Consider the following 18,001-nt stretch of genomic DNA (forward strand, 5'->3'; position numbering starts at 1 on the left):
GCACTTCCCTGACTCCATATCGCACCATCCTGTGTTTATTGCTCCCACCTCAGGGGCACTTGACACAAACTGGGGCGGGGCGTTGTCATTTCCCAAGTCAGAACTAGCTTCTTGAGGATCAGGACCTTGTGAGTTCCCTGGGTTCGCCGCGCCTCCCCAGGCCCAGAAGGCACTGGGATACTTGTTGAGTGGAACCACTAACCTCTCCTCTACCCAGGTTGATGGGTGTTTTTCTACCTCAGGTCAAAGATGGCTGGGTTGACCAGCTCCTCAGCCCTTTGCCCCTGCCGCCTTTCTGCCTGTTACTTTGTTGACTTAGAGCAGAGGCATTTTGGAGGTTAGGGGTCATTTTGGAACTTGTCATTGACCCTGTTTCTGAACTGTCTGTCTTTTGGGTGAGGAGCCCAGAAAGAACTAGGGGGTACTGGGATCATCCTGTGCCTTTGGGGTTTGCAGCCCAGATAGCAGAACCAGACTTGTTTTTTGCAAGGAAAGGTTCACCTTTGTTCACAGGGAAGTCATTGCTTAAAAGAGAACAGTACATGCCCTGCAGTTTTTAGTAATGTTAAAATCTGTCTCTTCCTAATAGGCTGTGAAGGAAGAAGGGCAGGGGCCTGATGAAATTGGCATCGCCTTGGAAGCCACAAGCAAGAAGACAACAAAGAGATGCCTTAAAGGTATCCACTTGTACTTGTTGCTGCTTGGGGCCTCTGCCTTCAGAGCACTAATGTAGAGAACTGGTTTTTTAGCAGTCTTCCTGCTCCCCAGGTCAGAAAAGCTCCTTTGGACCTCGTTTTCCTCCATTTAGCTTACTTTTCTACTACCTAACATGTGGTTCCATCAGAGTGCTGAGAGAAATAGAGCTCTGTAGGTGCCAAGTTAAATTAAAATACATACTAGGAACATCTCAGCTCTTGTCACTGCGATTAAAAAAGAGCTAGAGTAAGGCACACTCTTAAAGCTGCCCCAACTGGTCTCCTTGGCTTCCTTCCTGGTTCAAAAAATAGGTCTCAAATCAAGGAAAATGACACCAACCTGAGACCAAATAGAACCCAACTTCTCTAGAGTCCAAAATAGATTGTTGGATTATTTGCACCTAGGCTATATTTTACCAGCGTGATTTTTTTTTTTTTTAATTCACATGCTGTAAAACTCACCAGTTTAAAGTGTATAATGCCGTGGTTTTTAGTATTTACATGGCTACGCAACCGTCACCACTAGATTGACATCATTTCCGTTATCCCAAGAAGAGCCCCCTGTGCTCGTTCTCATCTCCCTCTCCCCCAAGCCCCTGGCAATATGTAGTCAAGGTTCTGTCTCTGAGAATTTGCCTATTCTGGTCATTTCATATAAGTGGAATCATGTAACATGTGGCTTTTGTGTGTGGCTTCTTTTACAGAGCATTGCTTTTAAAGTTTATCTATAATATAACGCGTATCAGTACTTCATTCCTTTTTATGGCTGAGTTCAGTTATTTTTGGAAGTATTTAATTTCATAAAACTTAGGAACCTCATTAGATGTTGTCCTCATTATCAAAATTTACTGTGATAAGGATAGTATAATTTGAAACTTCTATATGATGGACTTGTTCTCTTGAAAGGTGCTACAAAAAAATTCTCAAAGCTGTATGTGTCCATTCATCTTAAGAAGTGCTGAGTTCAGGAGTTTGCATTGTGTCTCAGTAGGTTAAGGACGCAGTGTTGTCTCTGTGAGGAGGTGAGTTTGATCCCTGGCCTCACTCAGTGGCTTAAGGATCTAGCATTGCCTCAACCTGCGACATAGGTTGCAGATGCAGTTCGGATCCATTGTTGAAGTGGCTGTGCCATAGGGCGGCAGTTGCAGCTCCAGTTCAACCTCAGAGATATAACTGCCAGCCTGCACCACAGCCACAGCAACACAAGATCTGAGCCTCGTCTGTGATCTACACCACAGCTCACAGCAATGCCGAGTCTTTAACCCACTGAGCGAGGCCAGGGATCAAACCTGTGTCCTCATGGATACTAGTCAGGTTCGCTAACCACTGAGCCACGACGGGAACTCCCCAAACATTTTTAAACTGTATTTCAAAGGGATATGCTGGCTTTAGGCATAATGGGGGGTGGTACAGCTTGAGTTTTGGATTGCCAGCTTTGGAGTGGAACCAAAATCCTTTTTTTTTTTTTTTGCTATGTTTTTAGTATTCAGGCCAGGGATCCAACCTGTGCCACAGCAGTGACAATGCTGGATCCTTAACAGCTAGGCCACCGGAGAACTCCCCAAATTCTTGCATCAAATCCACGTGATAAATCTGCTAGTGTGGGAGTTGCTGTCGTGGCACAGTGGTTAATGAATCTGACTAGGAACCATGAGGTTGTGGGTTTGATCCCTGGCCTTGCTCAGTGGATTAACAATCCAGGCGTTGCCGTGAGTTGTAGTGTAGGTTGCAGACACAGCTCGGATCCCGCGTTGCTGTGGCTCTGGCATAGACCCGTGGCTACAGCTCCGATTTGACCCCTAGCCTGGGAACCTCCATGTGCTGCGGGAGCGGCCCTAGAAAAGGCAAAAAGACAAAAAAAAAAAAAAAAAAAAAAAAAAAAAATCTGCTAGTGTGGGCAGGGAGTATTAAAAAATTTAAAGAGCATGGTGCCCAACATGTAATAAAACTACATTTCTTAAGTAATCATTGACAATAATGGCAGCACTTAAGGTGTAGAAATTGTAGTTGGCATGTTTTATCAAAGATTGAGGTTTCTTTCAGTTTTTTCATTTTAGAAATTATTATAAAGGTTATTATGATAGATTTAGATACTTTGAAAACATAAAGTATGTATATGAAAGGAAAGTGCCTCTTATTGTTCAGCATCTTTACCACAGTTGATAAATTGTCTTAGCCATATTCATCTGTGTGTTTTACACCTGCATCTTCAACACTTGGCATGTGTAAACGTGCTTTTTTTTGTTTGTTTTTTTTTCAGTCTTTTTAGGGCTGCATCCACGGTGTGGCATATGGAGATTCCCAGGATAGGGGTCTTAGCAGAGCTACAGCTGCTGGCCTACACCACAGCCACAGCAGCGCCAGAGCCACAGCCACAGCAATGCCAGATCCGAGCCGTGTCTGCGACCTACACCACAGCTCACGGCAACGCCGGATTCTTAACCTACAGAGCAAGGCCAGAGATCAAACACGCAACCTCATGGTTCCTAGTCAGATTCGTTTCCGCTGTGCCACCATGGGAACTCCTAAAACGTGCCTTTTAATAAAAGTTGATCTGTGTGGTAGTTCTGTGGGCATTTTCCCATATTATTAAATAGCCTTTAAAAGCATAATTTTTTTCAAGGTGCAAAATGTGTGCTATGCCACAGGGTTTTGCAAACTCAGCACTTTTACCCATTTGGATGGAGTACTTTGTGGTAGGACAAGTCCTGTTGTTGGGCGGCATCCCAACCATCCACTACATGCCAGTAGCACTTCTGGTCATAATGCTGTGTCACCAAACATCACCAAATTACACGTCATGCCCCCACTGACTCCTCATACTGGCATCCCACGTGAACAAAGTGTGCCATGTTTTTTTTCCAATTTTGGTTGTTTAGTCTGTGTGTGCTCTATGAGATAAATAACCTTTGTTTTGAATTCCTTGTCAGACATTTTAGTGCGTGTCCTAAGGGTAATTCCAGAATAAAGAGTGTGTACATTTTTAAGGGTTTTGATACATATGGAGCCCAAATATTTCACTTTCCTTCTGAGTCTAGAAGTTTTCCTTTTCCTTTCCTTCCAGCTCCATTGGAAATACCTAATATTAACTCTCAGTAGTCCCATGGCGTTCACAAAACCCAGGGTGAAGATCGACTTTATGTTAGTATTTGCCTTTTTCCTCTTGTAAAAAAAGTTCTGGGTGAAGAATGATGAAAGGCAGGGTACCTGCTTTCAGTGGGTAGAGCTTAGGGGAACGAGTAGGTCCATAGTTCAGCACACGATGTTAGGTTGCCGTTCTTTGGGTACTATATGGATGAACCCCACCCCCTAACCCCCAGCATGTGGACGTTCTTGAGGCAGGGAATGAACCAGCGCCACAGTAATGACAATGCTGGATCCTTCACTCTCTCTGTACCACCAGAGAACTCCTAGGCATTACATTTTTAAATATACTTGTTGGGAAATGCCTGTTTTTATCCTTTGCTCATTTTTTGATGGGGATGTTAGTCTTAGTTTGGAGTGGTTTTGAAAGCTTGGATATTTGATATAAAGTCGGATTACCTTGATAGGATTGCAGAAATCTAGATTTTTTTCATGTTCCTGTTGGGACGAAATTATACATGATAGAAGACAGGCATATTTAGCTTCCTTGTCCCATGTTCGCACCAAGATTGAACTGTGTGTGATCCTATGTACACTGATTATGAGGCCAGAACCCCGAGTGTTGTCTGATTGCATGATTATTCTGTAATTAGGACAAAAGATGGAGGAGGAAGGCACAGAAGACAATGGCTTGGAAGAAGATTCCAGAGATGGACAGGTATGTGGTGTCACAGCAGAGAAGGCGGCAGGAACTCCGTGTCCTAGTCCACCTGGTTGTTGACGCCTTTCGTTCCTCGTTACAGGAGGATATGGAAGCAAGTTTGGAGAGCTTGCAGAACATTGACATGATGGATGTTAGTGTGTTAGAAGAAACCGAAGTCGAGAATAGCAGTGCTCCAGACTTCGGGGAGGATGGCACTGACAGCATTCTCGAGTCCCTTTGTGAGAGCAAAGACTACGTGGCCGAGCAACTAAGGGAGCTCCCTGCTCAGTTCACAGGACATGCTGTAGGTAACACAGGTGTGGTGCAACGCGCTGCAACCATGGGGCTCCTTGGTGCTTATTTGCTTTTCATCTGTACCAGAACATGCTGGTGGTTGATTGATGACATGGGGCTAAATCACCAGTCAACATAAATAAACACTTAATCTGATGTCTAAACCTTGGGGTAAATCATATCCATTTAAATTCTACGCAGGTCGGATATTTGTTAATGGATACCTTCCCTGTAGTATTGGAGAATATTTTTATAATTGGATAGGAGATACTTTCTCAGCATAAGTCATAAAATGAAACACTGACGGTATTGGTAAAAGTATTTTTTTAAATAAAAGGTGTAAAAAAGTTATAGAAAGGGAGTTCCTGACATGGCTCAGTGGAAACGAATCTGACTAGCATCATGAAGACACAGGTTTGATCCCTGGCCTTGATCAGTGGGTTAAGGATCTGGCGTTAACATGAGCTGTGGTGTAGGTCACAGACATGGCTCAGGTCCTGTGTGGCATAGGTGTAGGCGGGGGGCTACAGCTCAGATTCAACCCCTAGCCTGGGAACCTCCATATGCTGCAGGTGCAGCCCTACAAAAATAAATTTTTTTTTTCTTTTTTCTTTTTTGCCTTTTCTAGGGCCGATCCTGTGGCATATGGCAATTCCCAGGCTAGGGGTGTAACCGGAGCCGTAGCCACCGGCCTACGCCAGAGCCACAGCAACGCAGGATCTGAGCCACATCTGCAACCTACGCCACAGCTCACGGCAACGCCAGATCCTTAACCCACTGAACAAGGCCAGGGATTGAACCCGCAACCTCATGGTTCCTAGTCAGATTCGTTAACCACTGCCACAACGGGAACTCCCGCTAAAAAAATAAATTTAAAAAAGTGTATTCCATGCATAAGTTTAGACAGTTATATTAAAAGGTGTGAAATACAGTGAAGAAAAGTATTTGTCCCCCCAGAAGAATCTCTCCAATTAAAGGGGTCCACTATTAATTTTCTTGTATATCAGAGACGGCTTTAATTCCATTACCAGTGTTGCTTTCCCAGTTTTTCACTCATAGCCTTTTGGCATAGACCTCTCTGTGGTGGCCTTCCTAGAACTAATTGCCAGTTTAATCTTACTGCCTTGACATACCCAGCCACCTTAGTTTGGTTTCATTTATTTAAGGCATTATAGCTTTAAACTGGGGAGGGGAGGTAGTACCCTTTTAGGAGTAAACTTTAAACCTTGATGGTCAAAAGTCACAAATTCCAGATATCACCACAACTTGGCCTAGGGTAGCGTTGAGCTTTGAATTGTCCTCTTTCATCATTGTCCTGGTGTATGTTAATTATTTCCGTGGCATGGACTTCGACCTTTTGGTTAATGGAAACATCCAGGTCATAAGTTTTACTTATTTTTTTTTGTCTTTCGTATGTTTTTTGAGGTTTTTTTGTTCTTTTAGGGCTGCAGCTGCAGCTTATGGAGGTTCCCAGGTTAGGGGTCTAATCAGAGTTGTGGCTGCCGGCCTACACCACAGCCACAGCAACACCAGATCTGAGCCACGTCTGTGACCTACACTATGTATGGCTCATGGCAATGCCAGATCCTTAACCCACTGAGCAAGGCCAGGGATCAAACCTGCAACCTCATGGCTCCTAGTCAGATTTGTTTCCGCTGTACCACAACGGGAACTCCCAGGTCATAAGTTTTAGATCTAGAAAAGGAAAAAAAGAAAAAATATTTAGGAAGGGAAATTTTTATATTTCACTTGAAAAGGTGAAAGGGGAGTTCCCGTCGTGGCGCAGTGGTTAACGAATCCGACTAGGAACCATGAGGTGGTAGGTTCGGTCCCTGCCCTTGCTCAGTGGGTTAACAATCCGGTGTTGCCGTGAGCTGTGGTGTAGGTTGCAGACACGGCTCGGATCCCGCGTTGCTTGGCTCTGGCGTGGGCCAGGGGCTGCAGCTCCAATTCGACCCCTAGCCTGGGAACCTCCATATGCTGTGGGAGCGGCCCAAAGAAATAGCAAAAAGAAAAAGAAAAAGGTGAAAGGCCTTCAATTTTTATTTATCTGTAGGATAAAATTTTTCTTTTGCATAGTAAAAGGAGTAAACCGTCAAGTTAAATGTTTTAAATGAAGTACTCTGTAAGAAAGTGCCCAGTTACTGCTATCAGATGAAATTGGAGGGGTGCAGAGTTCATTTTCCTTTTGAGTTCAGCTTCAGAAGTTCTGAGGCTGCACAGTGTATGCTGACAACCACTAGTGTGTGGAAGCTGCCTGGGAAGTGAATTTGCTCATTCATTCATTTGACCAGTGCCAACAGAACGCTAACCCCCGAGCCACTGTCAGATGTTGCTGTCACCTAGTCCTGAAATGGGCAGGGAGGCAGGTGATAAACTGAATATAGCAGTCCTCTCCTTAGCCATGGTTTTGCTTTCTGAGGTTTTAGTTACCTGCAGTCAACCAGGGTCTAAAAATATTAAATGAAAAACAATTTGTATGTTTTAAATTACACACTGTCTGAGTAGCAAGATGAAACCTCGTGCCATGCTACCTGAGATAAGAATCATCTCTTTGTCCAGTGTACCCGCACTATATACACTGCCTGCTAGGATAGGAGAAAACAGGATTTAGGGTCTGGTGCTCTCTGAGGTATTTGACGTTAGGGTTTTTGGAGTGTATTAGGGATTAGGGGGACTTCTGTAATCCAGCAAGGGGCATGGAGATGGTGGTAGCAGCCAAGGAGGCCTGGAAGGTGGTGAGGTGAAGGCCTTGGCATTCATAGTTCTGTCTCCACAAAGTAGTCTTGTGTTTTGTCTTACAGGTAGATGGGGAAGGTTTTGAGAACACTTTGGATGCTTCGTCGTTGGACTTCAAAGTACCTCCGGTAAAAGCACCTGCTTCTGCATGGCTGACATTAACCATGCGAGTGGTTAATTTTCTGTCATGGAAAAGAATGTGTGTGTGTGCCTGTATGTAAAAAAACCAATCATTGAGCATCACTCCTAAACTGTCTGATGGGATAGGAAGTTGAGCCAAACTAGTCAGCAATAGGTTTTATAGCCTAGGGGCTGTGGTGTTCTTGACCAAAGAAAGTATAACTAGAATTGAAGAGAAGTTCGATGGGGGAGAAGTTCAGGCACTTGGGCTGTAAAAGCACTGAAAGGCTTCCCAGAGGAAGTGCAATTTGAATTGAGGTCAGATGAGTCAGTTAGCTGGGTGAAGGGGGAAAGAAAACTTTGGGACAGAAGAGAGAGTGGCTTGTTGTAGGGCTGGAGAATGCAGGGTGGGCCTTTACTACCAAAGTCCATGAGCCATTGTGTTCAGTACAGGGATGGGTCAGGGAGAGGTGAGGTATGGAGCAGGGTGGAGAAACGGGGTTTGCTTTCAGGTTCCAGTTATAAAGAACAGTTCTATGTCGAGAGAAATACATTTTTCGCAAGTCATGTGTAAAGCAGTGGCCATCTTTGTGACCTGTCTTGATTGTGGAAGTGTTTGCCAGCTATGGAGGTCATTAGTCAACCAATGCCAAGAGGGGAATTGCAGGCAGTATTATTGCTACCAGTAGGCTTCTGTTGGGGCAAAACCAACAAAATGAGCTTTTCTTCATTGAACTTTTGTAGAATGGAATGCATTGGGGCTTTTTGTTTGTTTGTTTGTTTTTGGCTGCACCCATGGCATGTGGAAGTTCCCAGGCCAGGGATCCAGTTGGCACCACCACAGTAGCAGTCCCAGCTGCTGCAGTGAAAACACTGGATCCTTACCTGCTGCACCACAAGAGAACTCCCTAGATTGCAATACATTGTTTTGAATGGAGAATCTTGTTTGGAGCAAGGATTTATTCATATGTGATTGAAAGTTGTATCTGTTAGGGGAATCTGCCCAATTTTTAAAGTCTTTGTGAATTTTCTTTGTCTTCTTTTTTCTTTCAATAGGATATTGAAGAACAGCCTCTATTGGAGCCAGGTACTGATAAGAGAAACACGACAGTTATGGTTTGAAAGTTTTCTCGCTCTTTTTTTCAAGCTGTGTATATATTTTAAGCTGTGTTATGGTCTTGTAAATTATTTTAATGGTGGACAATCCAGATCGTACAAGGATCAGAGATTGGAAACCCATTCGTATCACCAGATCTGTGGAAATGCTGTTCTGGTTTCTGGAGGTCAAATATATTTGTGAGATGTAGTGATTATTTTCATCTCTCTAACCACACAGAGTGGCATATAAGTAATTTCCCCCACTCCTTCGTGATTCTTCCATGTGTTTCTACACATGAAACAGATCTTGTGATATTTGCTGCAGTCATTTTGATTAATGCAGTTAAGGCAGGATAAAGCAGTGGTCAGGGCACTTACAACCTAAGAAGTGACTGGATTCCAGAAGAGGAAACAGAGTTTCTTCATGAAAATTTCCAACTTATTGTTCCCCTTCTGGACTGCGTTTATCTCCTGCTGGCGGAAGAGTGTCTGCTTTTCCTATTGGACTTTACTGTTAAAAGAATTGCAAAGAAATTTGGAAATTGAGCCGTTCAGTGAATGGTGATTGCATTCGATTCAGCACCTTGGACGTTGGAAAAATAAGCTGAAGACCCAGACTTGAACAGAAACACATGAAGAAGACTGTTGAAGCAACCACGTGGTTGTAGGTGTTTAAAATCTGTGGGGGCCTTTTCTCTTCCATGTAGCGTAGAGGCTTACTCTAGCAGTCGGTTGGAGCGCAGGTAGTGTAACCAGTGTAAGTTTGTGTACCCGCGGGTTTTCCAATCTCTGTGTAGCTAGCAGTTCTCTTCGTGTTAGTGTGGCAGCCGTGCCAGTTCCGCATTTGTGATTGCTTTATTTCCCTGGTAATTAAACCTTGTGCCATTCTATTCCTGTTAAATCCGTAGAAAATGAGAAAATACTCGACATTTTGGGGGAAACTTGTAAATCTGAGCCAGTAAAAGAAGAAGGTTCCGAGCTGGAGCAGCCATTTGCACAGGATACAAGTAGCGTGGGGCCAGACAGAAAGCTTGCGGAGGAAGAGGACCTTTTTGGCAGCGCCCATCCGGAGGAGGGTGATTTAGATTTGGCCAGCGAGTCAACAGCACAAGCTCAGTCGAGCAAGGCAGACACCCTGTTAGCGGTAGTGAAAAGGGAGCCCGTGGAGCAGACAGGCGATGGCGAGAGGACGGACTGTGAGCCTGTAGGGCTAGAGAAGCCAGTTGAGCAGAGTAGTAAAGCCTCAGAGCACGCGGAAGCCTGTAGCGAGGAGGCCGCGGAAGCGCCCCCGGAAGCCTCAAGCCCAGAGCCCAGGGATAGCAAAGAAGACGTGAAGAAGTTTGCTTTTGAAGCTTGTAATGAAGTCCCTCCGGCTCCTAAAGAGTCCTCAGCCAGTGAGGGCGCTGATCAGAAAATGAGGTTTGTTTTTTCTCAGTTTTAGACCAGACGCTATCTCCTTTTCATTGGTCGTTTAATGACACACATAAGCTGTTTTTTCTGCAATTGGCCAGCCAGACTGATGCAATTGTAGTTTACTTCTAAAGAATGTTTTATTTCTCTTTGTGTATTTTTAATGGGTGATTTCAATTCCTTTTGTTTTTCTCAACCTACTATGGTTGTGGTCTTAAATTGTTAAGTGTTATCATCTTCAGCTAAATCGAATTGACTTTTAAGAATCTGACATTGTATTTTGGGGGTCAGATTTCCAATATAAGCTTGTAAAGGTGCCTGTTAAAATTCTGTTTCAGACTAATTTTCTGGTAGGTATTCAGTTTTAGCACATACCATACTTTTGATTTAGTTCTTTCGTTTTTTTCCTGTATGAGTAACATTAACTTTTGTCTCTAGCTCTTTTAAGGAAGAAAAAGATATAAAGCCAATCATTAAAGATGAAAAAGGTATGAATTAGCTTATGTGGCAGGTGCTAGCTACCTATGGATCCCTTATTTGGGGAGGGAGGGGCCTGCAGGTATCCACATTTTGGATCCAATATTTGGTTTTATATGGATTAGTGGAATCTATCATTTAATGATATCCTGAAAGACAGTTTTAAATGTTGTCGAGCTTCAGTATTTTATGTCTTTGTTGGGATTGTCATTTCTGGAATAGTGAAAGTCCTGTTATAGGACAGGAATCTTTCTACCCGTTGAATAATGGAATATTAGAAATTGTTCTGTTAATTGAGAGCTGATCTTTGAAAGACATTTGAATTTGTAACTGATATGGATGTGATTATTCCTCAAGTAAGAAAACTTATTTTCTGTGATCCAGATTTCTCATTTTCTGTCCAGAGTGTTGGCAGTGATTAAATTCTTAAATCAGAGAAGTCAAGATTGGATTTAGTTAGGGTGTAAGAGAGGGCTGCTGTCTTAGGCATGGTCCTTCCTTACTGTTATGCCTTGAGGCAAAGCATAATCTTCTCCTTCCTGCTCCAGGTCGCATCAGCAGCAGTTCCGGAAGGAACCTGTGGGTCAGTGGACTGTCTTCCACAACTCGAGCGACAGATCTGAAGAACCTATTCAGCAAATATGGAAAGGTATGCAAGTTTAGAAACCTAATTCTCACTTTGTTAATTTTACCGGTTCTTATTTCTGGTTGGGGGAAAATAAACATTAAAAAAAAGAAGAAAAACTCCAAGGAGGAAAAAGCCTAACCAGTTGTGGATAGTAAGCTCTGTTTCCTGGTTGGGAGTAGGTGATAGGCAGAGCAAATACCTCAAGAACATTGCTCAGAAAAGATGTATAAAAACAATAGTCTTAATGTCCTGGCTGTTATAACTTCTTGAAACTATCATTTGGAACAAAGACTTAAAGCTGGCATGCTCAGTTTTGAGGGCTTTTTAACAGTAAGTCAGCAGTTGACTTCCATGTGTCTGCTGTCATCTTAAGGATGTAGTCTAAGAACTGGAACAGGATAATGGCTTAAATAAACCTAGTAACGTGCTGGTCACAGGGCAGGAGGAAAATTGTTCAGAAGCCTTCGGAGGAACATTTGGGAGGTGAAGTAGTCTCATGGGAAGCCATGGCACCTGCCTTGGTCTGGGGGCCTGTGGGAGGAATAGGTATAGTACTGCTCACCGGGATTCCAGGCAGAGGCTCGGCAGCTGTGTCATCCTGGCTGCCCAGGTCATCCCTCTGCTTAGATCTTTGTCACTTGATTGGGTGTTTGTGAGTGGGTTAGGGACAGAAAAAGCATTCCAAAGGACATAGAACACTCTTAAGCCAAAACCTGTTCACTCACTCACTTAGAATCAGTCACTGATTGTAAAGCTGGAAAGACACTACCATCGTGAATCTTACATCTGGTGGAAAGTCATTTAAGAAATAAATACATACAATGTGTTGTAAGTTTACCTTAAGGAAAATTACAATGTGCCATTAGTGTACAGTAGAAGGACCTAATTTAGATTTGGGAGGTGGGTTCAGCAAACGTAGCTGAGGAAGTGATGTTTAGGCTGAGGGCTGAGTGGTTAGACCTGGCCTGGCCTTCAGAGCTCAGCTCTGGACCAAAGCAGCAGGACTTAGGAAGGCCTTGTGGTGGGGAAAAGACTCTGCAGTTGGATGAACTGACAAAGGTTGCTGTGAGGAGCTTGAGGGCAGAGGACAGGAAGTGGGGGAGGGGGCACAGACAAGGGTCTCTGAGCTTTTTGTGGAATCTGTTCTCATTTGGTTTTTTCTGTTATCAGAATTGAGGCCCTTGCAGGGATAGTTTGATGAAAAGGGCACTTGACCCCATGTTTGGCTTAGCCTCCTTACCTTGAGGAGAGGGAAGAGGGCAGAGTTTCATCTCACTTAAGAATTGACATCTGGTCACTCCGCAGAGACTCTGTTACCTTCGCCCTGGTATGGGGTACTTTGGATAGATCAGGGCTTTCTTCCAGCAGAGCAGTGCTTTTCCATCCCCGTGGGTGGAAATGTTGGGGTCTACTGGGACCCTCAGGAGCATGGATCCCCTCCCCATCTCCAGAGAGAAGAGAAGGCTTGTTCATGTTGACTACTGTGTCAAGAGGTGGTCAGAGCTGGAACCCAGGGCTCCTGTGTCTCAGGCTCTTTTGTATGTCCCGAGCTTCACTTTGAATGTCCTACAGGAAGGTTTACATTCAAAATGAGCTTTGGTATGGGAGGGGGGTTAATTCTGTGGTCTTGCTCTGTGTTTTGTATCTGTCTCTTCTTGGATTCCTTCTGTTTATCTGCTTGATTCTGCTCTGTGTATTAAGATTTGTGGTTTATTAGTTATATTTACTATATACAACTAGTTTAATTGTTTAATTCTAGTTCCTTGGGGTATAAAGTTAGGTTATTTATTGAAGATTTTTCTTGTTCCTTATGTAGGCACTTACCACTATGAACTTCTAAGTACTGCTTTTGTCACATCTCATAAGTTTCTTTATGTTTCTGGTTTGGTACTTTGTTTCATTTGTCTTGAGGTATTTTATGATTTATCATGTACTGTCTCCCAGTGATTTTTTTTTTGTTTTTGTCTTTTTAGGGCCACACCCTTGGCATATGAAGGTTCTCAGCCTAGGGGTCTAATCAGAGCTATAGCCACCGGCCTACGCCACAGCCACAGCAACACGGGATTCAAGCCACGTCTGTGACCTACAGCACAGTTCACGCAACCCTGGATCCTTAACCCACTGAGCAAGGCCAGGGATTGAACCTGCATCCTCATGGATACTACTTGGGTTCGTTAACCACTGAGCCACTTCAGGAACTCCTCCCATTGATTTTATACCAGTTCCTGGATAGTTTAAGAACTTTACTGCAGCACACTGCCATTTCCCCCTCCCAGCCTTTGTGATGTTACCTATACTTTATTTCTGTTAAATAAAGTACACAGTGCAGTATTGACTTTTGTGTGTTTTGGTTTTGGGTTTTTTTTTAAATTATAGTTAGTTTACAGTGTTCTGTCAGTATCTGCTGTACAGCAAAGCGACCCAGTGACACACTTAAATGCATTCTTTTTTTCACATTATCCTCCATCATGTTTCTTCGCAAGTGATTAGATATCGTTCCCTGTGCTATACAGCAGGATCTCATTGCTTATCTGGTTTTGTTTTTTAAAAAAAAAAGCCATGGGTTTTTTTTTTGTTTGTTTGTTTGTTTGTTTTTGTCTTTTTGCCTTTTCTAGGGCTGCTCCCGTGGCATATGGAGGTTCCCAGGCTAGGGGTCTAATTGGAGCTGTAGCCACCGGCCTACGGCAGAGCCACATCAATGTAGGATCCGAGCTGGTCTGCAACCTTCACCACAGCTCACAGCAACGCTGGGTCCTCAACCCACTGAGCAAGGCCAGGGATTGAACTCACAACCGCATGGTTCCTAGTTGGATTCGTTAACCACTGCGCCACAACGGGAACTCCAAGCCATGGGATTTGAGTTACCCATGTGTGTTTACCACTTTGGGTGCTTTTTTTTTTCCTTTTCCTTTTGTATATCCAAGTTCCCCCCCAAATATCATTCACCTTCTTCCTTAAGCGTATCTTATAGTGCAAAGTTGTTGACGATGAATTCCTGCAGCTTTTGTATGTTTGAAAAAGTTGTTCTCTTCCCTTTGTTCTGCTGGGTATAGAGTTAAAAGTTGGCTGGTTTTCTCCTAGATGGCACTGTTTACTCTGCCCCTTCTGGCTTCCATTCTTTCCAGCCAGCTGGCTGTTGTTTCTTTTCCATCTTTGCTTTTTAGTGTGCAATGTGTTTTATCTTACTGTAGCTGCCTTCAAGATTTTCTCCTTACCACTGGTTTGGAGCTGTTTACTGCTGATGTGCTTTGGTTTCATTTGCTAAGTTTTTTCCTGTGCTTCTTGCCTGTGAAGACTCTGCAAGCTGTCCCACATGACACTATTGCTCTGGTTCATTTTGATTTTTCTACCTTTTTTCTCAGTTTTTTTTTTTTAGTTTCATTTTTAATGTTTTCTCTTACTGTGTCTTCAAGTTCCCTAATTTTTCCCTTCTCTAGCATCTGGCTGTCAGTTTCATCTAGTGTAGTCTTTCCAGAAATTGGGTTCTTGTTGCTGTTGTTTTTGTTTCTTTAATGGCTACATCTGAGGTATATGGAAATTCCTGGACCAGGGATTGAATCTGAGCTGCAGCTGTGGCAATACAGGTCCTTTAACCCACTACTCTGGACCGAGGATCAAACCTGTGCTCTGCAGCAACCCAGCCCACTGCAACTGGATTCTCAACCCATTGTGCCACAGCAGAAATTCCTGATTTGGGTATAAATATTTTCCAGATGCTTACCTGACATGCTCAGTTGTTGCTTTGCCTTCTTGAACGTATAGAATATGGCTCTCCTTGCCCACTAATCTTATCATTGTGTCATTTCCATTGACTTTTTCTTTTTCTTCATCAGAACCATATTTTCCTCCTTCTTGGCTACCTCACTGTTTTTGATGGGATGCCAGGTGGTATGACTTTTATCTTATTGGGTGCTGGTTCCTCCTGTATCTCTGTAAATGCATTTGAGCTTTTCCTGGGATGCAGTTCAGTTACCAGCTCCTTCTGAGGTCTGTTGTTAGGCTTCCTTAGTCCAGGGCAGCCTTTAGCTCAGGGCTGCTTTGTCTACTCCTGAGGCGGTACCCTTCTGAGTCCTCAGCCCGATGCGCCTGGCAGTTACAGGCTCTTCCAGTCCAGCTGGTAGATTCACTCTGTGAGCAGTGAACCATCTGTGGTCCTGAGTGAGCTCTGGGGATTGGTCCCTCTACCCCTTACCAGTGGGTCTCTTCCTAGCCTGGGTGGACACCTCACACAAGTGCGTAGTTGGAGGTAGCCCTCTTAGGATTGCCCTGTGTGGCCCTCTCCTCTGCTTGCTCACTGTCTTCCATCTCCTCAGACTCCAAGCTCTATCTGCTCAGCTTAGGGCTCCTACCACCTGCTCACCCACTTCCTCCTCTTCCCCTGGCCTGCAACTTGTGAGCAGTGGGCCAAAGCAGTCGTAGGAGACATGCCTCATGTGTTCCCCACTTATAGGGGTCACTGTCCTGTGCTATGTCTGCAAATCCTTGTTGCCCACGTTTCCTCCAGGTTTTTAGTTTCAGCTGGCAGGAGGGTAAATGCTGCATTCTTACTGGAAGCAGAAGCCCTCTCTGCATCCTGCATCTGTAGCAGAGCTGTTCTCAGCCTGGGCCTACAAATTGGAGTGTACTTCGCAGTCAGTATCCCTGCAGCTTTCCATGGGTACAGTGGAATTGGAATTGGAATTTAACAAGTTGTGGTTCGTGAAGTTTACCTGTCTTTAGCTTTTCTTGTTTGTATTGTGTCACTCTGGTTTTGTATCAAAAGCAGTTATATTTTGATAATGTAAGGATTAATTAAAACCACTTTAATAGTTATGAGAAGCAGCAATTTCCAGAGAAGTAAAAATAAGTAGAAATGATTCTGATGCTGAATTAACTGCTCATAATTTTTGACACAAAGTATGGTTATTTATATGAGAAAATAAGAGTGTCCTTTCTCATGAAGGTTGTTGGGGCCAAAGTGGTGACCAATGCCCGCAGCCCTGGGGCTCGGTGCTACGGATTTGTCACCATGTCGACATCCGACGAGGCTACAAAATGTATCAGCCATCTTCACAGAACTGAGCTGCATGGAAGAATGATCTCTGTAGAGAAGGTGAGGCCGTTTTTGGCGCTGTTACTCAACAGAGCTCATAGATCAGAAGACCTAGTCCCTGAGCCATTTTATCTTTGTTGTATTTTAGGCCAAAAATGAACCTGCTGGGAAAAAGCTATCTGACAGAAAAGAATGTGAAGTGAAGAAGGAAAAATTGTCCAATGTTGACAGACATCATTCTGTGGAGATCAAAATCGACAAGTAAAGTGCTTTTTAAAAATCTTTCTCTTGGGAGGAGGGCAGGTGGGCAGCCACAGGATCACTCATGAAATTAGCATGTGTCCTTTCCATAGACAGCCTCACCAGCTCCTTATTTAAATCTCAGGTGGTTTTTGTATCTTGCTGCCACTTATATCCAAACAAGTTAGTTTGTTAAATAACACGGAATGAAAGACTAATATGTCCTTGGTTTGTACTGTGTAGGTCCACTTACATGAGTTTTTTCAGTAGTACATAGCAAGTACTTCAGTACCCAGAGATGGTGAAGCCCACAGATAAGAGCCTTGACTAGAAACAGCCAATTAGGAGTTCCCTTTGAGACTCAGCGGAAACATTTATTTATTTATTGTCTTTTAAGGCCACACCCACAGCATATGGAGGTTCCCAGGCTAGGGGTCGAATCAGAGCTGTAGCCACTGGCCTAGGCCAGAGCCACAGCAACGTGGGATCCGAGCCATGTCTGCGACCTACACTACAGCTCACAGCAATGCCGTACCCACTGAGTGAGTTCAGGGATCAAACCCGTAACTTCATGGTTCCTAGTCGGATTTGTTAACCACTGCACCACGATGGAAACTCCAGCGGAAACAATTTGACTAATAACCATGAGGACGCAGGTTCGATCCCTGGCCTCGATCAGTGGGTTAAGGATCCAGGGTTGCCTTGAGCCATAGTGTAGGTTGCAGATGTGGCTCAGATCTGGTGTTGCTGTGGTTGTGGTGTAGGCCAGCGGCTACAGCTCCAGTCGGACCCCTGGCCTGGGAACTTCTATATGCCACTGGTGTAGCACTAAAAAGACCTCCCCCCACCAAAAAAGGAAGGGCCAATTAAAAAGTAACATGTGGCTTTTTTTACTGGAGGGTCAGCACCCCTAATCCCCATGTTGTTCAAGAATCGGCTGTATTCTTACTTCTTTCTTGACATTCTGAGCCCTGGCAGGCCTTTTAAACCTTGGAATCATTTCCTGCTCCAGACTGATTTTTGTGTAGTTCCTGCTTTTCCCCATAGCAGCTGCAGAATCCCAGCTTTGCAAAGATACAGCATCATCCAGAGTAATGTAGCCTGACCTAGTCTTGAAACAAGGGATCTCAAGCTAGTAGTCCATGCAGTGTTTGTTTGACAGATATCAAGTATTTCTGTGTTTTTCTCTCAGAAATTTAAAATATCCCAGGGCACTCGTGGGTTCAGCTCTCCTGGTGTACCTTGGCACAGTAGTATGGGAACCACAGGTTGGCTATACTGTTTTTATAAAGGTGGTAATATATATCTTTAATCAGGATGAAAATGGGGACAGGTCTTTCAAAGCAGGCATTCCCTATTGATAATTTTATTGAAACTATAGGTTTGTCTTTTTGAGGAGGTAGGCTTTGGTGAAATTCTTGATAGGGTTTCATTCTCAGAATGCTGAGTACCTTAAATTTATATTCTCAGCATAACTTGTT

At 43.8% G+C, this 18,001-nt stretch overlaps 1 protein-coding gene across 3 annotated transcripts in view; it reads left to right on the top strand.

The window, feature by feature from the left end:
* The window catches only part of SAFB2 (scaffold attachment factor B2), a 34,795-nt gene that overhangs the window by 906 nt on the left and 15,888 nt on the right, over nt 1-18,001 (top strand). The window contains exons 2-11 of one of the 3 annotated variants that reach the window (XM_021084025.2): nt 590-677; nt 4,433-4,497; nt 4,583-4,786; nt 7,581-7,643; nt 8,692-8,722; nt 9,642-10,152; nt 10,582-10,631; nt 11,169-11,269; nt 16,191-16,340; nt 16,429-16,541. In XM_021084025.2, coding sequence (XP_020939684.1) covers nt 590-677; nt 4,433-4,497; nt 4,583-4,786; nt 7,581-7,643; nt 8,692-8,722; nt 9,642-10,152; nt 10,582-10,631; nt 11,169-11,269; nt 16,191-16,340; nt 16,429-16,541 — 1,376 coding nt within the window. The remainder of the gene's footprint in view (nt 1-589; nt 678-4,432; nt 4,498-4,582; nt 4,787-7,580; nt 7,644-8,691; nt 8,723-9,641; nt 10,153-10,581; nt 10,632-11,168; nt 11,270-16,190; nt 16,341-16,428; nt 16,542-18,001) is intronic. The other 2 variants (XM_085013160.1, XM_021084026.2) reach the window with 2 other exon arrangements.

This window comes from Sus scrofa, chromosome 2 (assembly GCF_054392235.1).
Source record: "Sus scrofa isolate SSC_HxYL_T2T_F1_AM1 chromosome 2, Sscrofa_HxYL_maternal_Yorkshire_Landrace_v2.0, whole genome shotgun sequence".
Taxonomy (NCBI): Eukaryota; Metazoa; Chordata; class Mammalia; order Artiodactyla; family Suidae; genus Sus; species Sus scrofa.